The sequence below is a fragment of the Haliotis rufescens genome, unplaced genomic scaffold, assembly GCF_023055435.1.
Source record: "Haliotis rufescens isolate VD_foot unplaced genomic scaffold, xgHalRufe1.0.p SCAF_56, whole genome shotgun sequence".
NCBI classification, from domain to species: domain Eukaryota; kingdom Metazoa; phylum Mollusca; class Gastropoda; order Lepetellida; family Haliotidae; genus Haliotis; species Haliotis rufescens.
The window spans coordinates 2,123,335-2,151,163 of NW_025964290.1; the positions used below are offsets into that span (position 1 = coordinate 2,123,335).

The 27,829-nt window shown below is 44.1% G+C and overlaps 1 protein-coding gene across 2 annotated transcripts; it reads left to right on the forward strand.

Annotated features, from left to right (window-relative positions):
• On the forward strand, nt 1–27,694 carry LOC124141720 (hillarin-like). Of its 2 annotated transcripts, none has more exons than XM_046509793.2 (7): nt 1–555; nt 18,237–18,515; nt 19,009–19,377; nt 22,995–23,126; nt 23,340–23,422; nt 24,164–24,310; nt 25,153–27,694. In XM_046509793.2, exons 1-7 carry the CDS (start codon nt 145–147, stop codon nt 26,504–26,506), a joined length of 2,775 nt encoding a protein of 924 aa, XP_046365749.1. In that variant the 5' UTR covers nt 1–144; the 3' UTR covers nt 26,507–27,694. The 2 variants fall into 2 exon arrangements, with proteins under 2 accessions (XP_046365749.1, XP_046365752.1); XM_046509796.2 differs by lacking the exon at nt 1–555 and adding an exon at nt 11,877–12,087.
• Nucleotides 27,695–27,829: the final 135 nt, after the last annotated feature.

Below are 27,829 nucleotides of genomic sequence, written 5' to 3' on the forward strand. Positions count from 1 at the left end.
GGTAATTTAGGTCAGTGTTCCCAGCCACAACAGAGCTGAGCGTGTCAGTCAGAGAACGGCGGCGGACAAGCCTGTCAACGGATTATACCAGTGCTTGTGATTTTATTCATTTACGGATTACCAGCCCCGGAATAACCCCTAGCCATGTCAGCCCCCTCCCCCGAGCCCGAGGGTCAGATATTGGTTCATGAATCGGAGGACGAAAACAAGACGTATAAGTATTCCTTTACCTACGAGAAGGCATCGTTGTATGAATTCAAGTACGAGCGAGCGGCTGAGCCGGATCCCATCGACCCCTGTTTTCGGTGTAACAAGCAAGCGTTCCCCGATGATCAGATCAACGTTGGAGTTTTATTCCACAAACAGTGTTTCCGGTGTCGGATCTGTGGGGTGCCGCTCACGACGCAGTCGTTTTATCGGAACAACAAGAATGGCAGCAAGGACAAGGAGTGTTTCTGCAAGACCCACGTGGGGAAGAGCATCAGCGAGCTGAAGAAGGGAAAGATGATGAACCTGGACGCCATTAACAACCCCCAAAAGAAGTATGTCATACAGGTAGGCAGTTTCACCTTCTTGTGTCATACAGGTAGGCAGTTTCACCTTCTCGTGTCATACAGGTACGCAGTTTCACCTTCTCGTGTCATACAGGTAGGCAGTTTCACCGTCTCGTGTCACACAGGTAGGGAGTTTCACCTTCTTGTGTCATACAGGTAGGCAGTTTCACCTTGTCATACAGGTAGGCAGTTTCACCTTGTGTCATACAGGTAGGCAGTTTCACCTTCTCGTGTCACACAGGTAGGCAGTTTCACCTCGTGTCATACAGGTAGGCAGTTTCACCTTCTTGTGTCATACAGGTAGGCAGTTTCACCTTCTCGTGTCATACAGGTAGGCAGTTTCACCTTCTCGTGCCATACAGGTAGGCAGTTTCACCTTCTAGTGTCATACAGGTAGGCAGTTTCACCTTCTCGTGTCATACAGGTAGGCAGTTTCACCTTCTCGTGTCATACAGGTAGGCAGTTTCACCTTCTTGTGTCATACAGGTAGGCCATTCTCCTTCTAGTGTCATACAGGTAGGCAGTTTCACCTTCTCCTGTCATACAGGTAGGCAGTTTCACCTTCTCCTGTCATACAGGTAGGCAGTTTCACCTTCTTGTGTCATACACGTAGGCAGTTTCACCTTCTAGTGTCATACAGGTAGGCAGTTTCACCTTCTCGTGTCACACAGGTAGGCAGTTTCACGTTCTAGTGTCATACAGGTAGGCAGTTTCACCTTCTGTCATACAGGTAGGCAGTTTCACCTTCTGTCATACAGGTAGGCAGTTTCACCTTCTCTTGTCATACAGGTAGGCAGTTTCACCTTCTTGTGTCATACAGGTAGGCAGTTTCACCTTCTAGTGTCATACAGGTAGGCAGTTTCACCTTATGTCATACAGGTAGGGAGTTTCACCTTCTTGTGTCATACAGGTAGGCAGTTTCACCTTCTTGTGTCATACAGGTAGGCAGTTTCACCTTCTTGTGTCATACAGGTAGGCAGTTTCACCTTTATTGTTATGGTGATTCTGGATTAGAACACGTTCCCCGCGGTCCCTGACTGTCCCAGTGACCGAAGGTCTTTAATCATAAAACAATGGAGACATGCTACCCTGGAGGAAAGAGGATGGTTCTCGGTAGGATCCCCCGGCTTCCTGACGTGTTCCTGTACCCCTAATCTCCAGTAACCAGGCCATCACACTGAATGAGTATCTTTGTTTGTTGGGAGCTCTACTAAAGCAGGTAGAGTGTTAACATCAATATCGCTTCTCTCGTTTCACAACAAACGTCAGACCTTGAGAAGCAAGTCTCTCATTTGTTCTTACCGCATGTCCACTCACTAGTATACACGTTGTCAGACACACATCACCAGCACAGACGTCGTCCGCAAGTGCTCTTTTGTATTTGAACATACGCTTTTGGGAAATAAAATAAAGTGTCAATGTCAAGTTACCATGGTTACACATAGCCAAACGTTGCAGACCTTATGGTTTTGCGTGGCAGTTTCAGTGAACACGTTACATTCTGCCTCGGCGACCACAGCTGGGTGATCCAGAACAAAGACACCCTGATCAAACACAGACAATTAGAAGGTGGCACAGCGTTGTTAAAGAGGTTGAACCGAGCAGACACGCCCATGTTTATGTCTTATACAACAATGGCCGCTTTCACTTCCTGGTGATGTACTTGTTGCTTTGTAAGCCTGGAGCGCCGCACACTCTCACCCAGGCAGGAACTCCTTCTACCCCCCTGTGATCCATCTCACCGTGCTCAGTTCCTTGTACGTCAGTCCTAATGTAGTGTAGTGGTTACAACGTTCGCTCGCAAGCCAGGTTCGACTCCCAAATGGATACGATGTGTGAAGCCCGCCAATGTCCCTATTCTAGACATGTTTGGTTGTTACAAAAAGCGGTGTAAATGACGTTAGTTACAACTTGTTTGAGATGCATCGGGGTTTTTGCGACATTATATTGATGAGTAAAATTTCTGGACATGCGTTGCAGTTGCAGATGTGTTTTCCACCGAAGCCTCAGTTGATTCAACTGATTTCATCCATCGAGAATCCGATCCTGATCTGTTACCTATCCATGTATATGTGTCATTCATTCATAAATGTGAAGCTCATTGCTGGTGTCCCCAGCCGTGATATTGCTGTAATAGTGCTAAAAGTGAAGCTAAACCCCCTTCCCTCACTCACTTACGTACTCGTCCATCAACTCACTCTCTCACTCACTCACCCTGCCCATGAGGTGAGGTTAAATGGAGGTTTAACGTCGCGTCCACATTTATTGCACATATATAGCGACGTGCATGCATGTGTGTGTGGCTGCTTGTACTAGTCCGGACTAATGCCGATTTATAGTGCTAGCCCACTGAGATACCATGCCGCAGTTTAACATGAATACCCCACTCAGACACAGTATACAGACTCCGAGCCGACCAGTCCTTGTTTTAGCCTCTTAATGGCGAGCGCCAGACAACCATGAACTAAGGGTGTGAACCGTGAATACATGCGTACTCCACCGCACTATTTAGACTGAGACTGTATCACCAGGAAGACTCGTGTTTATTTCTGGTACGGTAATAGTTGCTGCGTTAGCTTACAGGATAATCTCTGATATCAGTTATCTCCCCTGAGGTAAGATGATGTGTAGACGACTGTTGATGTTGACGTTGTTGGTTGTTTGGTTTGTTGTTTAACGCCGCACTCAGCAATATTCCAGCTATATGACGGCGGTCTGTAAATAATCGAGTCTGGAGCATCGATCCACGCAATTGGGATCGATGACATGTAACAACCAAGTCAGCTAGCCTGACCACCCGATCCCGTTAGTCGCCTTTTACGACAAGCATAGTCGCCTTTTACGGCAAGTATGGGTTGCTGAAGACCTATTCTACCCCGGAATCTTCACGGGTTTTGATGTTGACGACTGTGTCCTGAAGCGTTCGACCAGGACCTCAAAGTAAATCGTCTTCAATGCCAGAACGAGTTAGCTGTTTAAGGTTTCACTATAAATGGTTGTATATCGACGGAGCGTGTCATGACGTTAAGTCTCGGGGTGAGTGTAAGGTGATCTGTTGACACATCTATCTGACACTTTGTGAAGCCATCAATCTCATTGTGTCACGATTTAGCTGTGGATTATCAAAGTTTTATTTTCACCCACTGACGTAATCTCTAGATTAAGCGAGAGTGACGCGTACTCAGGTGACAAATCTTTCCGGGATGTGGTAACTGACAATCCTATATCGCACATGTTGTGCAGGTGCCCGCTTACTAACACTCACGGCTTAATGTCGCCTGATATCGGAGACCACACGCCTCGCCACGGAGATCAGGATTATACGTGACTGTTTGACCTACCTTACTCTCCTCAGTGTCGAATATAAGAAAATCTCACCAGACAAACACGGAAGTTGACACAAATTTCAATCTTAATGTATTTTATATAAATGTGTTTCTGAACTATAAGAACGTTAAGAGATGGTATTTGTTGTTTCCCTGCCTGGCGCTCGGCGTTTTGGAGATAACTAGGGCTGATCAACTCGGGGTCACTTTTCTGTGTCTGTTGGGTTTCGTATTACATAACACACACACACACACACACACACACACACACACATCAGGTGGTCAGCCTCAGTGACTTGGGTGAGGGTGTGCCATCTACCCCAGCGGCGTGGATCGTTCTTCATTATATCAATCACTGGAATACTTGGTCCAGACTCGATTATTTACAGGCCGCCGTCATATAGCTGGAATATTGCGGCGTAAACAACAAACAAACATCAACTAAACAACCACAAAACATTGCCTTATTTAGCAATTGTAGGACCATGAAAGCATCGAAACAAACTTTGTACCACAGCGTATGTGGACACGTTCATCTCCATAACATAAATATGTCGAATTTTCATAGCTACTTTCCAGCGACGTGACTTCCCAATATATTATTTCCCCAACCACTACACGACGTTGTTGACATGTCCTATATATCAGTGGACATTCCTGACCCACCCCCTGCATAACAATCTAGATAAGACCACGCGGCCACAGTGAGTCATAGGCACCGTGGGGAGGTGTTAGGGAAATAGTATCTGTTTGTTTTGCGTGTTTCACGTATCGTCGTATTTACATTCAGCCACATGTGGGTCGTGCGCACTCCTATTGGGGACTTTAGTTTATTTAAGTTTCAAATACTGATATCCTTGCATTGATGTAGATTTTAATTAGGAAACAGTGCTTGTATAAGGGTTTACTTATTCATCACTTCCTCGAAGCCAGGTCTGATTACACATTCGTCATCACTCTTCCCTGTTAGTAACCTCCAATGGGCATGCAATTGCCATTCGTGATTAACTCCTGTCATTCCGGGACAAGCCGAATGGAGACTGTAGGTTACGGATGCGAGTCATTCGTCACCATTCGCCTCTTTCCGTAACCTGCTATTCGGCTTGTCCCGGGATAACACGAGTTGGTCACGAATGCAGGTTACGGATGCAAGTATTACCGAATGACGTAGTGCGTGATGCTGCGAGGAACTGGGTGGAACAGATTTCCATAGATCGACATTATTGTATAATAAACAAAACAAGTCCCTGTAGACTTGTAACTTTGAGCTGACAATACAAATGCACAGCCTAGTTCATCCGCCTAGATAATGTTTAAACAACCAAATTAGAATGTACTGATTCCCTAATACCATATATCAAAATATCGTATAATGACGGTATTGGCTTGACATTATCAAACACATGCACACTATTCGGTAATATATCTCTGAAAAGGCATATATCTCCCAAATCAGCATCTCATTTGTTGCAGAAGTTCTGCAGAAAACTGCTATAGTAGATCTATTTATCCTATAGGCATGGTTCATATTGTCAGTTTTCACCAAGGACTGGTCGTGCAGTGTGGCCTGACGCATGCGTAACGCGTCTCCAATTCGCTGAGATTGAGTCAGCGTGAGAAGCAATTGTCACATGTGTCAGCCATTCAGACCAACATTCCGTCATGAGAAGGGCCAACTATTCTCCCACACAGTCCTGCAGTAACCTGCAAGGTGGCATTTACTATAAATATTTCCTTTCATTGAAGGAACTGCCCTGTGTCCCTCTTTTACACTGGAGGCGGCAGTCGACTGTGGCCGACAAAGGAGACACGATGTATGAATGACAACATTTTCATAATTTATGTCTGCTTTGTCATCCGTCAACTTCTAAGTATTATAGTGCCTATCAAACAATTCATTGTGAGCCGCTTGTGAATTTTATATGTCAATTCTTGTTGAAGGTTTGATAATGTGTCGCATATGTTGTGCCCATCAAATACAACAAGCGGTATTGAAATGTATTAATAAACGTCCAATTTAGGTGTGAATAAGTTGCGTTTTACGACGCTGTTAGCCATGTTCGAGCATTATGAAGGCTGGGAGACTCCAACAATGGGCTTCACACATTCTACCCGTGTAATGGTGATGGACATTTGTATTGCGCCGAAACAACCCACGAGTTGATGCTCATTGCTCAGGTGGCGAATCGAACCCGGACCTGAGGCGTGACCATCAAACACTTGAACCACCAGGTTGCTGCTACACCCCTTAAGAAAAGTACACTTATATACCAAACCTTTATCAACCTTGCAGTGGGGTTCGTGTGTTTCCCCTGTTACAGATACATTATTAAATCTATAGAGGCTATGGTCAATAATATATTAACACTGCAAAGATATATTTAAATGAATTCTTAAAACTGTGACATCTAGGGTTAACATTCTAGGAGTGGATGATGGAGGACGAGAAGTGTGTTGCAAAGAGTGTTGCATTCTTTCTGTACAGACCAGCGTGTCATATATTCACGTTAGTTGTGACCTCTCTCGGTAACCATTGGTAACAGCTCAAATATAATATTTGGGGTATGTCAAATGAACATCAGTCAAGAAAGATGAATAAATCTGACTGAGATTTCAGCTTCCATAACGTTTCAGACGTGATATTGTGAATGCAAAAATAAATATTATTTTGCTTACGTACACACGTCATCGATTCTCCAGTGTATTTGATCACCATTCATATTTAACACAGATAATATAAACTGGATGATCGAGTGTGACGTAGTACAGACTTGCACAGACAAGCTGTACTGTTACATTATTGAAGTTGGAGAGCCCGCGACTGTTATCTGAAAGATAGCCTTCAACTTCAAGCCACGCCCACAGCTTAGAATGGCGGAGCGAGCTGGATTCGAGACCTGCGCCCTTGACCGAAATGTGCCAGTCATATGTCAGTGTATGTTATAGGTTTGTGGCCCAGAAATAGACACCTCGGCTTGTAAAACGCCTGTACCAAAATATAGCCAACCATCCTCGACTGTCCAGCGTTTACTATCTGTAATGTATGACAAAGACCATGATCCATTCGCTGCCATAGCTTCTTGTTTTAGTGACGTCACATCTTTATTTCTCTTCTCAGTGACGTCACACTCCAAGCGCTCGAGAATGTAATTTGATTGCACGCCTATTGTTACGTTATGCGTGAGTGAGTGAGTTAATATTTAAAGTCACATCGGCAATATTTCAGCCATATCGTGACTTGTTTACGTTATGACATTCGAATCCGACAATAATGCTATCGTAGCCAAATTTAATATCGTAATTTCGGCAAGATATTCAGGTGTTATCTGCGGCCGCTGAAATTGTCCCAGGCATATATAGCATAATACAATGCAGATATGAGCTACTGGTTAATGGAGGATGTGTGATACCTCAGGCTCAAGTTAATCCAGCTGTCATCTGACCGGAGTGCTATACTGCTCAACACAAGTTCAGGAAATCCAGATTCTTTCATATTACCGTGTGAAATATTAACTATAGTAATATGACTTCTTTTGAGTAGTATATATAGAGGGGGCACGAGGGGCCCAGTCGTCTAAGGCGCCGCGATTCGCTGTGCAGAGTTGCGTCCCTTGGGAACGCCAGAAACCTATGATTGTGTTCGAATCCCGGTTCGCCCCGATTATGTTTCTAGGTTTGTCACCATACCCGTGCTCGTGGGTTTCACCGAAGTGGTAAACATCTGAGACCTGCATCACTTCGGGCTTTCCTCCCACATTAAGCTGACACGCCGTGATATTACTGGAATACTGTTTAAAGCGGCGTTAAACCCAACTCACTCACTAGTATACTAGTATATAGATAGATGAAAACATCAACCATCAACCATTTTGGGGGACTCTATTGTGATTTTGTCCATAGTTTTTCATGTTACACTGAGGAAAGATTCTTCCAACAATACCATTATAAACTGCACGTATTGAAGCCTATATAAAAAAATAACTTTTTAATCACATTTCATAAATCGGTTTCGAGATTTAATCCTGGCATGCATGACGTCACACGCGCTAAAAGTCAGGGCGCTTCACACCCATTCATCTTTTATACGTATCGTGTGTATGAAGAAAGTTGTGAGTCAATATCGACTACAAGGCACAGCCATATTATCTCTGTATGCTTAGCCAAGCAGTCAGTTGTGTCTGTCCTAGCCGTTCAATCATGCACGTACACATTAAACGTCATTCTGTCTCGCTCGACGAGCTCATGTCAAACCAGTTGTGAGGGAGATAGTGTGACAGGTGATAGAAGGTCGCTGTGGCCTTGACGTGCGTGAAGCGTTCTATTTTGATATAAGTCACGATGACAGTTATCACGTGACGCGTAGTAAAATATTCACAGCATTGTAACAGCAGGTAGATGATTTGTGACGACACTGCTTGGTGATCTGATACAACATATTGATAGGTGTGTTGCGTGACGGCCTTTAGACGTGGACTGATTATTGCCAACTGATTAGAGTATGTCGTGTGTTTGTTGTTGTTTTGGGGGTTTTTTTTGTTAACGCCGCACTCGGCAATATTCCAGCTATATGACGGCGGTCTGTAAATAATCGAGTCTGGACTAGACAACCCCGTGATTGACATCATGAGCATCGATCTTCGCATTTGGGATAAAAAAAAAAGAGGAAAAGACTTGGGATACAAGTCAGCGAGCCTGACCACCCGATCCCGTTGGTCGCCTCTTACGACAAGCATAGTCGCATTTTACGGCAAGCATGGGTTGCTGAAGACCTATTCTGACCCGGATCTTCACGGGACGAAGAAAGTATGTAAATAACGTGTTTGTTAAACCAGCGGTTGATAGCATGAGCAATACTTCAGGCGGTCGGGGTACGAGGACACACAATATACCACCATAGCCCCACCAGGGCTTCGCATGGCGCAGGCATCCTGCTTATCTGACGCAGCTGTCCTCTAAAATACTCCTACAATCATTCCCTTTGAGTTGTATATTGATTGGTCCGTACTATTTCCAACAAACGCATTCAGGAGACTGGCTCTTGCCCAAGAGGTTAAAGTACCGTAAAACCATTGTCCCCATGTGTGGAACGTAACTCCTATCATTATCAATGTAACCATCACCAACCAGTGTTTCAAGCCAACTCATTGCTGAGCATTTTGTTCATATTTGCTAGTATTGAGGACAACCACCAGTAGCTAAAGTGATGACGTAACTCCTGCAGGGTATCGTGTAGGACACGTGAGGCACCGCAAGTCCCCATGATCCCCAGCGAGGTGACCTAGACTTGGTTGCCTGTGGCTCATAACCCTTGTTTTAAACAGTTATAAATAATATTGTTATGATAAAATATGTTTGATATATTTGTTTTTGAATATAACTCTGTTTTCCTGACTCAAGTGGATATATATCGACTTGTTCTCGGCGCTATGGGGCTGAAATAATGCCGATGCGACGTTAAAGTTTGACTAACTCACTCACTCCAAGGAACTGCAACAAAAATTGTTTATTTTCTCATTAAGACGCTCTATTCATCTCTTATGGTCAATATCTTGCAAACTAACATTTAAACGCGTGACTCTTACATTGTGCTTATTGTATTAGCATATATGTAGTGGGCCGTCCTTTCCATAGTCTAGTTGAAGCCTTGAATCAAGGAAGACATGTTGACCATCCGATACATATCAGTCGGCTCCGAAGCATGGTGTAGTGGGGGGGGGGGGGGGGGGGGGACCTATTCGGCGCGCATTCCCACCGGACAATAACCTGAAAAGTAACCATTGTAATAACAGTATGTCATATGGTCGGGTATGCGGGGTCAATTCAACATTAGTTTGGCATGCAGTTTCTCGAATAAGCCTCAATCACAAGCCTCAATCACAAACCTTGATCACAAACCTTGATCACAAGTCGTGTCTCTGTAGTTCGCTTGACCTTAGAGTGACCTTAGAGTGACCTTGGTGGCCCAAAACCCGTTTTTAGTTAATGAAAATACTGCGTCCACATTGCTCCCATGTTTTAAGCCTAGTTCCTGCATTCCACCGCGTGCCGTGGTGTACGGTGTGGTGTTGACATGGGCCCGGTCGTTACAGTAAGGAGGTGGGGGTCGGGCACAGTAAGGAGGGGAGACACAGTAAGGACGGGAGACACAGTAAGGAGGGGAGACACAGTAAGGACGGGAGACACAGTAAGGACGGGAGGCAACATGGACGAGGGTTGTTAGTGACGCTACCCCTCCCATAATGACCGTTCGGACAGTCAGTGGACAAACAGCCATGTCCTGTCCGAAACCGGACCCTATTTCAAGGTATTGACACAAGACAGGGCTGTGATTACATCTTGACCTATTGACAGAGTTATTGACAGAGTTATTGTACAGCGGATGATGTGTAGAAGATGGTGTGTTAAGGTTTTAATTGTGAATAAAGAATGAGAAGGACGGGATAGAAGACGGTAACACCTTTATAGTGGATATTCAGCCAGGATTGTAATCGTTGCACCTAAATATTATTAAGGGAGGTGGGGTGGCCCAGTGGTTGTAACGTTGACTCGTCAGACAGAATACCCGGGTTCGATTCCCACACGGTTTGGTTCCATTCTAATATACGCTCACTTGTTGGCCTGAGTGAAACAAATGAAGTGACTCTGTAATGTTTGAGCAAGAAGTTATTCCCTGTGAAAGTAACTGGTATTATTTTCTAAGGAAATATACCATTACATCTCAGTGTCATCCTGTGTACGACACTACAACATATATGAGGGACGGATTTTGTCCCAGATGCTGGGGTGTATATTTCGGCCACTGCTTCCATACCTATCATGAAAGCAGGGCCCGAACACGTATTTTCTTTGTTTTGTTTGTTGTTTAACGCCACACTCGCCGCACTCAGCAATATTCCAGCTATATGACGGCGGTCTGTAAAATAATCGAGTCTGGACCAGACAATCCAGTGATTGACATCATGAGCATCGGTCCACGCAATTTGGATCGATGACAGGCATCAACCAGGCCAGCGAGTCTGACCGAGTCGGCGTGACGAGCGAACGCTTTAACCACTAGGCTACCCAACCGCCCCTGAAACCTACTGAAAGACGACAATAGAAGTGTCCGGCGCCGGACCAGCTGACAGCGCATGGTTCGGGGGATCGTTGTTAGGTCTGTCCAGATGGCCGAACATCGTCCATGGACAATGGTCATTCCTTGTATGAGTGCGCATAGCACATTGACCTGAATGAACCATTGCGTTATTGGGGCTTTTTGTACATTAAACAATCCGATTGTGTGATCATTGTTTTACCTATGCCGAGTGAGTAATGATTATAGAGATTCGTTAATATTCTGAAAAACTACAAATATAATTCATGCAGTTTCTGGTGCTTGTTAAGGATGCTCATTAACGGAGACAGGAGTCGAGGACAAAACAGTTCCCCTTCACGTCTGTCTTACTTTGGGGATTCTGTGATCATAGTGGTGCGTGGTATGTTGTAGCATGGACCCATGAAGGTGCGTAATGCAGTAATTTGGTTACATGTTAAGGTCGAGAATATCCCCCCACCCCCACCCCTTAATAATAGTGACAGGAAGCGTAATATCATGTTTATGGTTTTACGTAGATTTCATTTAAGAGTCGCAGGTATTGTAATTCTCCTTCTTGTAAATCGAAAATTCTTTTGTCTTAGATGGACATTTCGACACCCAGCGGCATCGCGCTTGTTATTTCTGTTCACGTTGTGGGGTGGGCGTTTGACAAGCCTCTTTACAATCTTCAGTACCCTTCACAACAAGTATTTCATTCCACGCCTCTTAAGCTTTGTCAGCACCAATTTCGATACATATCATTGACATTTTTGTTCATTGTAATATTTGCCTGAGAGATAATTAGTTCACATTCAGTTCCCCCAACCATGCTGCAGCCCCCGGATGTCAGCTGTAACACACTGCACGCTCTGTGCCATATATTCCTTACAACACTGCCGGGTGTCGGCCGCCGAGATTATTATATTTTCTGCCGTCAAGACTGTAGTATTACCCTGTCAATGAGGGAGGTGAACGACATTCTCCCGGGTGATATTCGGTGTCACACTGGGGGCACGCTAGTTCCAGTTGACTGCCCAGTCTTTCTCACCTTGCTACCAGCAGCCTGTGTGACCTACTTCATGGCGGCAGTTTATTTCATGAAAAGCTTTTCCCGGATATCGAGTCATTACAGGTACGCCATGTTCATTTTCATGTTTGTTGAGGTAGAGGTTTGGTCAGAGTGCCCGATACATCCAAACCTACCTGCATGTTCTACATGTCTGCTTCAACATCATCCGTTCAACGTCGTATGCTATTCGAAGGCAGACGACAATCTTTTCTCAGCTAATAGTGTGTTCAATTTTTTCAGATTCTGATCGAATTTAAACAGCTTCATTTGTTGTAGTATATTATGCGAACTAAGTGTCATCTTTGCCACAAGTATGTCTGAGTTCTTTGTGTTGGATATGTGAATGAACGAGGCGAGGTGTATACGTAGTATACTCACAAGTTGTATAATTCAGTTGTCATAACGGTATGCAAGTTATTAAGTTCATTGTTCCCTTTAAAAACAACCTTCTGCAATTAGTTCCTGTGTTATGGTGTAATTTCAAGCATTAACCTTTTTTTATATCCGCATAAATAATTCCGACCCATAAGTGTGTCTGCCATGTTAACGTGTTGACGAGGCCCTCCAAAACACATGTCTATATCAGCATGGTTGTTGATTGTGCTTGGTGTATGTTCTGCTCTGATAAGCAACAGTAAACACCTGTTTCACTGGCAGTATTCAAATGGTTCGACATTTCTGGATATAAGACTTGTGAAGCGTTTTGACTTTATTTTGCGTTTTTATGCAAGGCTGTTGGTCAGTTATGTAAGAGACAATAAATATCGCTGTTGTATGTTGTACAAACTGTTGTAACAAAGCCTCTTCTGTTGGTTGTACAGAGGTCATAACAAAGCCTCTTCTGTTGGTTGTACAGAGGTCATAACAAAGCCTCTTCTGTTGGTTGTACAAAGGTCATAACAAAGCCTTTTCTGTTGGTTGTACAGAGGTCATAACAAAGCCTCTCCTGTTGGTTGTACAGAGGTCATAACAAAGCCTCTTCTGTTGGTTGTACAGAGGTCATAACAAAGCCTCTTCTGTTGGTTGTACAGAGGTCATAACAAAGCCTTTTCTGATGGTTGTACAGAGGTCATAACAAAGCCTTTTCTGTGGTTGTACAGAGGTCATAACAAAGCCTCTTCTGTTGGTTGTACAGAGGTCATAACAAAGCCTCTTCTGTTGGTTGTACAGAGGTCATAACAAAGCCTTTTCTGTTGGTTGTACAGAGGTCATAACAAAGCCTTTTCTGTTGGTTGTACAGAGGTCATAACAAAGCATCTTCTGTTGGTTGTACAGAGGTCTTTACAAAGCCTTTTCTGTTGGTTGTACAGAGGTCATAACAAAGCCTCTTCTGTTGGTTGTACAGAGGTCATAACAAAGCCTCTCCTGTTGGTTGTACAGAGGTCATAACAAAGCCTCTCCTGTTGGTTGTACAGAGGTCATAACAAAGCCTCTTCTGTTGGTTGTACAGAGGTCATAACAAAGCCACGTTTAGCCATCGTTATAATATTACATATAATAGGTTATTTATCAGTTATGAGTGCTGTACGAACGGTCACAGTGGATAATAAATCCATTTACGAGTGTCCTAATAAATCCCTGTGCACAAATAGTTGAGTTTTTTTCAATATATGTCAAAAGGAAGCTCTGAAGATGAGGTTTTATTTGTAAAACAAAACTACTACGCAACATGTATTGTCTATATTTTCACTACGCGGTTATGTGAAAGGGTTTTACGCCACTTTTAGCAATATTCCAGCAATGTCACAGCGGGGGACACCAGAAATAGGCTTCACACATTGTACCTATGTCGAGAATCGAACCCGGGTCTTCAGCGTGACGAGCGAACGCTTTAACCACTGGGCTACCCGACAGCCCCTGTTGTTTCCAAACAAACCGCGATGAGCATTCGACAAATATTTGCAATATAACGGTGTTAGTCTTGTCAGGCTTTGTTTAACAAGCTATATGACTGCAACAAATCACGGTGACTACTAAAATACCGTATAAGGCGGCGTAAAACACAATTCACTCACCTTCACTCTCTCCGGCGTGAGGGTAACCTGGTGGTTAAAGCGTTCGCTAGTCACACCGAAGACCTGGGTTCGATTCCCCATGTGGGTACAATGTGTGAAACCCATTTCTGGTGATATTGCTGGAATATTGCTAAAAGCGGCATAAAACTATATCCACTCACTCACATTCACTCCCGCAGTTCGTCCTGCCTGTCCATACTGAAAACACGAGGATCACACTTCGCCCCCATCAATGCAGCTAATCCTCTAGGGTGATTATCAAAAACATCAAGATGGCAGTCGTACCGCACATGTTGCGTCACCCACCCGTGAAGTTCCGGGGTAGAATAGATCTTCAGCAACCAATGCTTTCCTTAAAAGGCGACTATGCTTATCGTAAGAGGCGACTAACGGGTTGAGGTATGTCATCGTATCCCAATGACGTGGGTCGATACTCATCTTGTCAATCACTGCATTGTCTGGTCCAGACTCGATTACTTACAGACCGCCGTCATATAGCTGGTATATTGCTGAGTGTGGCGTTATACAACAAACAAACACAACAGAAACTGTCCATTCTGAAAACACACGGATCAGACATCAATGGGGCTAATCCTCGAGGGGGATTATCAAGATGGCGCCAGCAATGTGAAGAGTTCGATGCTAACTCAGGCGATGTCCGCCCGTGCTGTCGTAACGCACACGTTGCGGCACCCACGCCGGCGTTACACCTTGTGCAGCAGCACACAACGCGACCTGTCACTTTAACTATGCTCGACACAGGGCCCTACTATTGATAAGCCAGTCAAGGGGATATGGGTAAAGGTCACGGCGCAGTGCGCGGCATGTTTGTTTACAATGAATCTTTATGCATCGACCCCTGGACTTGTGTGAGATATGAATTGTATTGAATGATATGTTGATGCACGTATGACACAGAAGCCTTGTCACTCATATTTGGTTGACATATGAATATTTGACGGGAGCGTCGTGGGTTGGCTGTAGTGCCTGTCCATCCTCACTTATACAGGGTATTTTATCTGTTCTTGATGAGGATAAATACGATGGACTTTTAGTGTACTTGCCAGTTTGACCGATTCGAGTGGACACTTGATTGTTTGAAATTAATATTGACAAGCAACAGGTCAAGGGTTATTCGATCACGGGACGATTTTTGTAGGTTATTAATTTAGGGCCATGACAACCACTTACTATTTTGCTGTACATTAATAAACAATGAATTGTAAATTAATATCCATTTGAAGCCTGGCATCCTTTAGTGATATTATGCCGACCGAAATCCAAAATTACAACTTGGATACGTTAACATACTATAGACAGGTGCGGGGAACATGTTTTGGGGGCGGCGGGGTAGCCTAGTGAGTGAGTGAGTGAGTTGGGTTTAACGCCGCTTTTAACAGTATTCCAGTTATATCACGGCGTGTCAGCTTAATGAGGGAGGAAAGCCCGAAGTGATGCAGGTCTCAGACGTTTACCACTTCGGTGAAACCCACGAGCACGGGTATGGTGCTGACAAACCTAGAAACATAATCGGGGCGAACCGGGATTCGAACCCACAATCATAGGTTTCTGGCGTGCCCAAGGGACGCAACTCTGCACAGCGAATCGCGGCGCCTTAGACGAATGGGCCACCCGTGCCCCCGGTAGCCTAGTGGTTAACATGACATGCATGAATCAAGTCAGCGAACCTGACCACCCGATTCTGTTATGGGTTGTTGAAGACCAATTCTAACCCTGATCTTCACGGGGTGGTGACACTGCCAGCCGTATTATGCAATACATCTATACGAGATGTAGGTCCACGATGATGTTGCTAGTCTGTGCCGCGGCAGGCGTGACAGATGCCGGTAGACAGCCAGACACACGGACTGGTAACATGGTGTGTCCCTTTAGGGGAAGGTGATGATAGATCATCAGACGGCTGTCATGCCGAGCTTGTGTCAGTTGTGTGAAACTGGGGTTGGCGTAGATATAATGAGATGAAGTAAGTTTAGCGGTTGCGGATGCACGTGAGCAGGTATGAGTATGCATACACGGGAGGACATGCAGAATTAGGGTTATTGAGTGAGTGAGTGAGTGAGTAAGTAGCGTTTTACGCCGCTTTTACCAATATTTCAGCAATATCACGGCGGGGGGCACCAGAAATGGCCTTCACACATTGTACCCATGTTGGGAATCGAACCCGGGTCTTCGGCGTGACGAGCGAACGCTTTAACCACTAGGCTACCCGACCGCCCCAAAGGGTTATTGACTGGGCGTGCCTATACTGATGTTAATTATTTCACTTATATTGTTTCCTTTTAATCTATGTATGTTTTACGCAATTTAAAAATACTTCAGCGTCCCATAGGTCATACTGACCGGGCATTGTACATACCTACCCGAACTACGTAGCAACTTTTATGCTGGACAATGCGTGACATTTAAGTAATAATCTTGGTCTTCTGTGATATTGCAGTCAGCTGCAGTTATACTTGCTTCATGTCCTCAACTACCATTCCATCTCATCGCTGGTACATTGCCTGAAAATGTCTGATTTTACACATTGACGGAAACGAATGCACTTCTAAAAACATTTTTATCAGTATCATTTCAAACGCAAATGGTAACACTGGACGCACATTGACCATTCTTACCCCCGTTTAAAGGAATACATCGAACAATACCCAAAGGCTGGAAGATCTAAAGGAACCCGTGACCACATAAAAAAGCTATTCCATTTATGCACACGCCACCAGAGTTTTAACTTCCAGGTCGAGACAAAAAAACGTGATGCTAAAATCGCACGGTAATGTAAGCCTCGTTCTGGTAATAAACAGCGCCTGGGAAGAGCGCTCCGTGACTACTTCTAAGGATGGTCATGCCTGTAAAATCGGGTTTATTTTTAATTAGATTTTCAGTCATCCCCATCAAGTATTTACTTCTACGGGTACGTGTTAATTGACGTAAAGGACAAACTGAGCAGACCCGCCCTACGTTTACACGTGCAGTACAGATGTGTGACATCTGGGAGCTGGCATCGACAGCACACGACTCCATCACGGCCTTCCAACAGCCGGAGACACTTCTGTATTTGTTGATCAATTAACGTGTTGTAGCAAGGAATTAAATACTGTGACGAACCATGTCAATACTATGGGGATAGAGTCTCAGGGTGTGTTTGGTCGAGGTCCGGGGACAAGCCTCCAGTTGTAGGGTGCGTCTCCGCGTCGGGGCAGCAAGGGTGGCAGGGATGGCGGGCAAGATGTGGACATACATTATAAAGGTAGAAAAAAATATTAACATGGTTAGTTATGCTTTGTTGGTGGGTCACTGAAACCTTTCCTAACAAACATGACTATGCTCATCTAAACTGACGATGTTTTGGAGGTGGGTGGTCATGTCTACCGTTACTTCTTGGTTGTGTAGCGGCCACTCGTTGGTTCAATCCCTGGCCGTCATACCGACGTTAAAAGATGGAACTTGATGTTGCCCTGTCTGACATTCGGTATTGAGGGGCTAAAACAAGGACCCAGGGGTATACTTGATAACTAGGTGCATGGTATCTCAGTGGGCTGGCACTATGAAACCGACATTAACTGGACTAGTACAAGCAGCGACACACACACGTGCATACACGTGGATAAATAACTGCAATAATCTTGAGCGCGACGTTAAACCCCATTTCCTCACACCTCATGATCAACCAGACCCGTGAAGATCCGGGGTAGAATAGGTCTTCAGCAACCAATTCTTTCCGTAAGAGGCGACTATGCTTGTCGTAAGAGGTGACTAACGGGATCGGGTGGTGAGGCTCGGGGGCTGTTTATGACGCTATATGACGGCGGCGTTAAACAACAAACAAACAAACATGATAAACCGGCCCCTGGCGGGACTTAACACGAGTCATGTGGTGGGAGGCCATGCTATCTCCGAATCAGAATTATATCCACCATGATAGCGGACAGATTGAAGGGACATCACCAAACTCTTAGAGAAGGACCGGATGTTCATCTGTTCATACCTCCCTCTTCACTGTGGTCGTTTCCATTCGCCTTTAGTTTGGGTTCACGTCATGTTCATTATATTTTAACACTCAGACATCAGCACACAAAACGCCTCTTTGATAAAAAAAAGTTTGTAAATTGGTTCATTCACCATGGATATTTCAATTCTTCGAATATGATTGATTATTGATGTACTTTTTATTATTTTTAGATCGATGGCACCTCACGGCCGGGTCTGACTTCCGGTCGCTCCAGCCCTCGCTCCGGGTCCCCACGCCACTCCCCACGCCACTCCCCCAACACTTCAATGAACCACGGCCACAGCCCGGGGTCAAGCATGACCAGTGTCACTCCGCGAAGCATGCACGACCAGTCCAGCATGGGGAGTCCGTGGACGACCTACACTCCGCACAGCGCGGACCACAGCTTCGGAACTTCGTATGATATGAAGAGTTTCTCGCACCCGAAACCAGTGCTGCAGAGCTATGAGGTATGACTATCTAAAACTTCGCCGTTAAACATTCTTTTTTCAAACCAAAAGCGATTGCCGCAAGAGGCGACTATGCTTGTCGTAAAAGGCGACTAACGTGATCGGGTGGTCAGGCTCGCTGACTTGGTTGATGCATGTCATCGTATCCCAATTTTGCGTTGATCGATGCTCATGATGTCAATCACTGGATTGTCTGGCCCAGACGCGATTGTTTGCAGACCGCCATCAAACAGCTGGAATATAGCTGAGTGTGGCGTTAAAAAAAGAAACAAACGATCAAACAAACAAACATACCCTGATTGTGCAGGATGCTACATCATGTCAACCACTTATTCGCCTGTAACATTGCTGACTGTGGAGTAAGACACCACTCACTCACTCACTCACTCACTCCAGTAAGATTTCCAAACGCCCCTCCAAGTTTAGAACCCCATCTTCTCAAGTTGGTCCTGTCTTGCATGGTAGAATCTTCAACACGGTGTTTTTGTCGTAGGACTTTGAGAACAGCAACGTTTTCGAGGCTCAGTCGTTCCTGGAGGCGCGCCACAAGGAGGAGGAGGAGCGTCTGCAGCGATTCCTCCTGGAGGAGAGGGAGAAAGAGATGAAGCGTCTGGACGACAGCATCGCCGGGGAGAAGGAACGCGCTGCGGAGGAGCTCCTAGCCAACATTGACCAGGTCCGGGCTCACGGCAGCACGCGGAGTCTCCTGGGTGAGAGGGACAGGATAGAGGATCACTTCAAGACTGTCAGGGACGACCGCTTCAAGACGATGCAGGACAAGATGGGGACGGAGGAGAAGAACCGCACCACCAAGATGCTGGAGAGGCACTGTCATGAGATGTTGACGCTGATTGGTGAAAAGGTGGGTTACGTCATAATAGTTTGTCCAATGAGATGGTTCTTTGTTTAAGCTTGAAAGGCACAATGTCAAACATTTATACTTCTAAACACATGAAAGTATAGTATTAGACTATATATAGTTAATGTTGGTTTGTTGGTTGGTTGTTTTACGCCTCTCTCAGCAATATTCCAGCTATATGACGGCGGTCTGTAAATAATCGAGCCTGGACCAGACAATCCAGTGATTGATATCATGAGCATCGATCCACGCAAATAGGATCGATGACATGCTTCAACCAAGTCAGTGAGCCTGACCACCCGATCCCGTATACGCCTTTTACTACAAGCATAGTCGCCTTTCACGGCAAGCATGAGTTGCTGAAGACCTATTGTACCCCGTATAGTTAATGTGTCACCCAATGTAATTGTAGTGTCTAAGGTGAATGTTTCTGTGGCGTGTTATGTTGACAACCTAAACAATTTCATCAACATCAGATCCATTGCCCTTGTGTCCATACCCTCTGCGTGAAGACCTGGGGACGCCTTCATAAGAGGTCACGTCAAGTGAACTTTCCAATCCACCAGTCAGCACCGAGGCTTCTATGTCATCGGTACGAGTGGGCGAAGCATTCAGACAAGGATGTCTGATGTTTGTGTCTTGAAGACAAATATAATTACGGACGGCCAAATAATAAAGCCGCGCCATTATATCATGTTATACACTCAGTCGTTTCTGAGCGCCATGGCATCTACACCCAAAGGGGAGTACGATCGAAGAGTTATTTGCGTCCTGTCTGGGTTTTCATTTTGTAAAATTCGAAATATCCGAGTCCAGGTGGTAAACGAATGAAGGGGGTCGTTATACAAAGCTGACTTGTGGTTGGCTCAAAAACCCACCCAGCCTTCATCTGCACTGGGCGGTCAAAGTTCGCTCGGCGATCATCTCACGCGCGTCCTCGGCTCTTGACATCCATTATAAAAACACGACCTGTCAAGGCTAAGAAATGTCAAAAGGACTAATTTAAGAGATTTACGGGAGTCTTATTTTGGGACATTAATTATTTGACCCAAGCTTTTCCTTACAGGGGTGTAAATGATAACAGTACATATTTACAGATATATTTGGTAAAAAGATTCATACTCAGTTATATTTTCTTGAAGCTAAAAACGTCAACTCTTTTCACACTTTATGCGACACTTATGTATTTGATTCATATCATGCATTCAAAAATTACAAGTTTAAGATAGAAAAAAGGGTTAATTGTCAGCCATTTAAACAGGTCTGATGTACCTGTAAATGTAGGCGTATTCCATCGCCTGCAGCACATCTAACCTCAGCATATGTCTCAATAAATCCACCCCATATTTGAACTGTAAATCCTACTTGAACTTTTTAATATTAAAGTCCCACAAACACGTTCTGTCAACGCATGTGCTCGAATAGTATTTGCCGCCGTGAACCTGTTTGAAACACGATACTACCAACAGCTGCATTTCGGGATGATAAACATCTGCCTGGTCACTGGCGTGTCTTTAAACTCTTTGCCCTGTGCTGTTGCTTTAGGTGTTTAATTTGCACAGTTTCAAGCATATTCCTATCTCCAGACTCCGTCGCCTCAAGATCATTCTCTCCACGCCCTATGACCCCTCTTAGCGTAGCACGAACCAAACGTCGCCGCAAGTCGCTCTTAGATCCTCCTGTGAGTGACTCTCGCAAGTTGATGTCAGCACGAAGTCGTAATGTACGTTGTTGTTGTTGTTGTTGTTGTTATAGTTTAAGCGGTCGCCTTAGCAATTTCACCTGACCTGCCCCTCTTTGGGAGTCGGGTGCGAGTAGGTCAAAAATATCTATTGTGAGTTTCGATAAAATTTCTGTTTTTGTATTGATAAGATTTCTATTTTCGTGATTTCATATGTTATCTTTGGCTGCACGGTTTTTATACGTTCGAGTAGCTGTCCATCTCTCAGAAATAGAGTTAGTGAGGTCTTCGCTGTTGCATCTCTTGGCTTTAGGAGATCTACGACATATAGCGGATCTAACTGTAATCCTTGTTTTAACCGAGCCTGGGCTGGGGCGTGGCCTTGACATTCCAGTAACACGTGAGCAAAGGATTCAGGTTGATTGTAAGATGGGCATACCTTGTCATAGTGCTTTCTGTGACCGAGTCTGAGGCGTGAGATGGCTATTTCAACTTTCATTTCATTTGAGTACGAGTATGGCTTTTGATGGATCTTGGGTTGAATTTTGTATAGCCATCAGCCGATCTTACTTTCGTCCCAGTCTTTTCACTACGGGGTATTTGGCTAAATATACCACAAATAAACACCAAGTCTCGCAGTGTATAGCGTGTGTATATACACCTTCTGTATACAAACTGTCAAACATCGGTGTCACAGCGGCCGTAATTACAATCAGAGCGTCTTACACACACACACGACATCTCGCATTGTGTGCTGGTCGGCCATCGCGGAACACATTCACCGACACCGCTCATTACACGGGGCACGTGACTACTAATTTTCCACACGTTAATCGCCAATCAAAGCGCAAGAATTAGCGACACGGTGTCAACCCGCTTCACATCCCCCGTGACCTTTTCATTAAGCCGAAAAACCAAGATGTTGCTTTTTGTTTCATTAACTAGCATCCGCGGAAACTGACGTTGTGCTATCAATGACTTGTTAATTGTAATCATGTGCGTAATCTCGCGCATCTGTGCGAGAACAATGGCGGACACTCGAGCTAATTAATTAGAGACAGGTTAAGTGCAATAGAAATTTAATTACGGGGTCTTTTAACCCTGGCTATAAAAAAGGTATCCGTGTATTTGAAATCATTGTATAACTATTTGACGAGCTGTTAACATGCCTGTCCGTCAGCGACTCGGGTCAAGTTTTAAGTCGTTTCCAATTCGACGAAAGAAAGTTATGCACACATTCAAGTCCTTGCTGAAGGAACTCGGAGGGGAGTTGGTAGGTGTGATTTTTAAATGTCTAAGTAAATATGATGAAGTGAAAACAGTTTTATCACTTGTCGTTATGAACAACTTAGGTCCCCATGATAACATAAATTATTGTTCTAAAAAATTAACAGACGTCAATATGACAGGTATCTATTTCTTAAAAATGAAACGAGACCAAACAGACAAGAGCCCGCTTGTACAAAGTGATCTTAGGTCTACAGCTAAGGTAAGTCTATGGTAAAATATAGAAGGTTTAGTAGATAGAACCGCGATCTTTTAACCAAATTTTTCCTTGTGAATATGTGTTGTAGTTTAGGCCATGTCCACGAGTGCAAGACAGTTATTCCACAGAATACATAGACTCTATTACCACTAATTGAAGCTACATTCATGCAGCGGTTAAAGCGTTCGCTCGCCACACTGAAGAACCGGTTCGTATCCCTCGTGAGAAGGCATTGTTTGTGTCCCTACCATGGTTTCAATATGGTGAACATTGTGAAGAACACACTCACTACAGTGTAATATTTGGTCGTTAATTCCTCTAGAGGACCCCGCGTGGATGCCTGGATAGGACAAGGTGACAAATACAAGAGGAAATCTTGATTCCAAACACACACAAAGTTCATCGATTGAGATATTTTACCGCCGCTTCAATCAGTATGTGTTGTCTCCACAGGACCGCGAGGCTGACCGTAGCGTGCTGTACGACCACTCGATAAGACCGCCTCTGGAGCCGCCGGAGACCAAGAAAGCTCACCTGTACAAGACCCCAGCCAGGTTTGAGCAGCTGGACAGAAAGGCCGTGCAGGTAGGCGCATTTTACCTGGGAAATAGCACTGTGAAAACACACATTTGTGTGGAGAGAGGGTAGATCCAAATTTATCTTATAAAAACATGTAAATAAAGACATATTTCAAGTCTACCGAACTATATTGAAATATTTGGAAATTCTTTCGTTATATTTTGATGCTTTTATTTATGATTTTATAATTTATTTTAAAAATTAATAATAATATTTCAGCTCGTAAGCAGAGAGTATTCGACTTACACAGATCTCGTGAGAGATCTTACTCGAGACTGCAAGTCGGAACTCGAGAAAGTCAGGTAAGTTCAGATACACAGTAGGCTTACAAGCAGTCATAGGAGTTAGAATTCTAATGCAAGCTTTCATACAACACGAATGGTTGGTATTATTATATATTTATGAATATTTCTTGACATTCTATGCCAAAGCTGAGCCATGTTCGGCCTGTCGACGTATCAAGTGAATGGAGTGAGTGAGTTGGGTTTAACGCCACGCCACTTTTAACAGTATTCCAGTTATATCACGGCGTGTCAGCTTAATGTGGGAGGGAAGCCCGAAGTGATGCAGGTCTCTGACGTTTACCACTTCGGTGAAACCCACGACCACGGGTATGGTGCTGACAAACCTAGAAACATAATCGGGGAGAACCGGGATTCGAACCCATAATCATAGGTTAATGGCGTGCCCAAGGGACACAACTCTGCACAGCGAATCGCGGCGCCTTGGATGACTGGGCCACCCGTGCCCCCTCAAGTGAATGTACATTATTCACACAAACATCTCCCAAAGGACAGTTCAGTTATACAAGTGGATTGTAATGTACAAAGTTGCATATCCCCCCAAACCCCGCATTCAGCATGATTCCCATCAATGCTTTCGGCACTACCGGACCCTTTCCGTAACCATTCGGCTTGCCCCGGAATATGAGTGGGTACGATTGTCATCAATGGCACAAAACCCAACTTAGTGACCTGATATTTTTGAAAGACGATTAAGGATTAGTGGCTTATTTTTAGGTGGTTATTTCCATTACTTTCCAGAGTTCTCTTCCGCTGGGTGATCGCCAAAGACCTGAACAAGAATACCGTCAATGACATCATCCGTCCCTCCGCCTCCGCCATCACGCTACTCAAGGGAGTTAAGTCAGGCAAGGAGACCTACCATCAGCTTTTCAAACGGCTCTGCACGTAAGTGGACTCTCAAGTTAAAACACATAAACTGCAAGTTATTCCGTGGCATTTGATTGGTCAAACAAGGATAATTTTTTGTGTTGCCATAAACCGGAAATCATGAGGCCACGCCATCTAACGGACTATACAGTAGATTTGCTGATAATAGAATGGGCGGAGCTAGTGTCGCATTATTACGCAGAACGACGTCACTGATTTCGTACTGTTTTCTACAGTTTTTGTGTGTAAATTATTAACTAAGCAGCCAGTGTCGTTCTAAAGTGTTAACATATTTATTAACAAGAATTGACTTCAATGTGTTTTTGCGTTAAAGAGTTCTAATCTTTATAACACTTTACACATTTAGCGTAAATCGGCTACGCGGATGTATACAGTGTGCACACTGATTTTACTTTCATACCTCCATAAACGCAAAAGAAATATTGAAGTCAATTTTTATATGTCTCAAAATCAGGACCTGATAAAAGGTCGAGGTCGTGGCCTCACTGGGAGATTTCTACTTTGACTTACTGACAATAGTTATTACAAGGCTATTACATAGTTTTCGAACAAGTGCACATACGGGCATAATACCAAAACTTAATTTCAGGTCTAGAACTCTTGATTGTTTTGATGTAAAATATATGTAGAAAATGTGAGTTATTTGATGGTATGATGGCATTATAGAAACTAGAGAGTTCGTTGTTCCCTGATTAGATTTGCTTGGTAGTTAATGATCGTATCTATTTTTAACTTCACACCGAATACATACAAGTCTACAAGAGAAATCAATTAGAATTATAAACAAGGATTGGCCGACATGACGACAATTTATTATATAAGCAAACTCATTTTTCCAGGTACGCCGGTCTTCATTGCGAGATTATTCTTGGATATTCCAAAGGAGCTGGTTACAAACCGGGCATGCGCATTGAGGGCACAACCTTCCGGAACTCGTGGACGGCTGTGTGCATCGACGGAAGTTGGCGATTCGTTAACTGCACATGGGCAGCCCGTCACGTGTCAGGTCACATGGACGACCTGCCCCAGCTGTTTCACAAATACGACGAGTTCTACTTCCTCACAGACCCAGAAGACTACATCTACCAACATTACCCAGACGACCCTGCATGGCAACTTCTAGAAATCCCACTTCCGTTTTCCGAATTCATTAACCTTCCTGTGGTTAAATCGCCATTTTTCAACTACGGACTGAAATTTTATTCCAACTATGGTGCCACTCTGTCGACAGAGACGGGAATGATTGAAGTGAGACTTGTGATGCCAAAAATTCTTGGATTTGGTTCCATGTTGGAACCTGTGAACAAATCATCAGGAGACTCCCGGAGTCTTGATGGAAGGACGCTGTTACGGTTTGTGAAAAACGAGGCCATATTTACAGTTGCCCTTCCGCGACCTGGGTTATATTATTTCTCGATCTTTACCGGGGATTTCTGGCATTCGGAATGCCTCGAGAGTGCTTGTTCCTTCCTCATCAGCTGTTCGGAGATGTCCGGACCGTCCTCTCCTCCGTATCCCCCCGTGCCGTTCTTTGGGGCCACGCCCATCATGGAGAAATTGGGCATCAGCACGGAGAGCACCGATCCACTGATTGTGTGTAATAGTGACTACTTAGAAATCAACTTCAAAATGGAAAATGACACGAAAGTATCGCATACATTCCAATATTTCGACGTCGCTGACGAATCCGTGCAAGACATTGACAGATATGTATTCCTCCGCTCGCGGAACGACACAGGGGCCACGTACTTGGTGAGGTGTCCGAAAGAAGGCTTCTACATCTTCTCCCTCTTTTGCGCAGATCCGACAGGAGACAAAACCAGTCTTGACTGCGCATATCGCTATCTCGTCATTTGTCAAGAACCCAGTCCATCTGGAAACGCGTTCCCGAAGACGTTTGCAAAATGGCAGCGTTGCACCTTGTATGAACCCGTGGGTGGGGATTTAATGACGGACAAACGATACACCTTCCGACTCGATGTCCCTCAAGCCGTGGAAGTGTTCCTCGTGATCGGGGACATCTGGCATCATTTGAAACGGAAGTTAGGATTCACCTGGGAGACCAACGTCAATACCGGAAATGGTACCGGAAGTGCTACAATATATGCGCGGTTCCAAGCCGGAAAGGACCAGAGCTTGTTTTCTCAGCTTTTGGAGTATGAACTTGTGGACGAGATTGAGACTGAGATTTGAGGAGTTCAGTGTTCACTCAGAGCAGATTCATGACAAATGATGTTAATTCTTCATCACATAGCGTTATTGAGGATTGGGGGTGGGGCAGATATAGCGAGCAATGGTTACACTAACATACTTTAGCCCACATCATTCATTGTAATTAATTACATTCCTGAAAACAGCAATATAAATTTCTGAAGTGACTAAAACAATTTATTAATCTAATTCGTTAATGATATTAATGAAACTTCGTAGAATATTTGTTTTATATATTTGTTGGGATAATTACCTGGGCAAAATGTATTTTTCTAACACTTGAATATGTGCGTTCCAAACACCTCCTAAGTGTAGATCGACAGGAATTCGGCATTCTAAATGTGTATTTTATTTTTTTGTTTTAGTCAAAGGGCTGACGTGAATAACATTAAATCCCGTGATGCAAGTAACATAGCAATGTATATGTCACGCATTGCGACAACATAATAAGTGCTGCAATAAAATGTGCTATTTGAATAATTAATATATGAATTGTATATACTGATATGTACAGAGGAACCGTTTTGTCGTGCTGTTTAAGTATGTTATAGTGATTGGAAATAACCATACTACTCTCACATAGAAGCGTTTTGCTGTTTTCGATCAATGTGATAAACGTGCTTTTTAACCTGATCAATATTTAATTTGGATTATGGTTATGCATATTTCACCGCATGTTATGCCATAAAAGGACTGTGTGATTGTGCAATAAACAACTGACATTTACGCATGCGCACCCTTGTCATTACATAATTGCCATGTTTCATTATTGACACATTGATCGTCATGCTGTAATATTTATAAAATCATTTTTACATTCGAATACGTTATTTCAATATTTTCAAATTCTGACTGTGCTACCCTATTCAGGCCATGTTGTTATTTATTTCCGCTTGTTAGTTCACCCTGACCTAGTTATTCCATACCCAATATAGGTATGCTTGTCAAAGGCGTCTCCCCGTGTGATATGACATTATTCACCTCATGTACATTCTATATAAGGCTTGCCAAAGTGTGTCAACAGTCGGACACACGACGCTGAATGTAACACATCTCGTCATTCTGACCCATTCGGCGGAATCCGGGAGGGTCGTACGGAAGTGTGCGGAAAGTCACGAACTGTATTTCGTCATTCTGGCTATATTTCTGTAATAAATATCGCTTTGAACAGTTTTGAGCTTGTGTGTTTCTTTTAGAATCCCAGTTACCTGTACTGTAAACACATGAGATGTGAGGTGAGGTGAAATGGGCTACCCGCGTTCAAGATTATTGCACTTATATAGCGACGTGTTAACATGCCGCAGT

Excerpts from the sequence above, each read along its gene's own strand:
- LOC124141720 (XM_046509793.2), top strand. The coding sequence starts at position 145 with ATGTCAGCCCCCTCCCCCGAGCCCGAGGGTCAGATATTGGTTCATGAA. Across the intron at positions 19,378-22,994 it reads TGACGCTGATTGGTGAAAAG|GACCGCGAGGCTGACCGTAG; the intron begins GTGGGTTACGTC and ends TTGTCTCCACAG. Across the intron at positions 23,127-23,339 it reads TGGACAGAAAGGCCGTGCAG|CTCGTAAGCAGAGAGTATTC; the intron begins GTAGGCGCATTT and ends ATAATATTTCAG.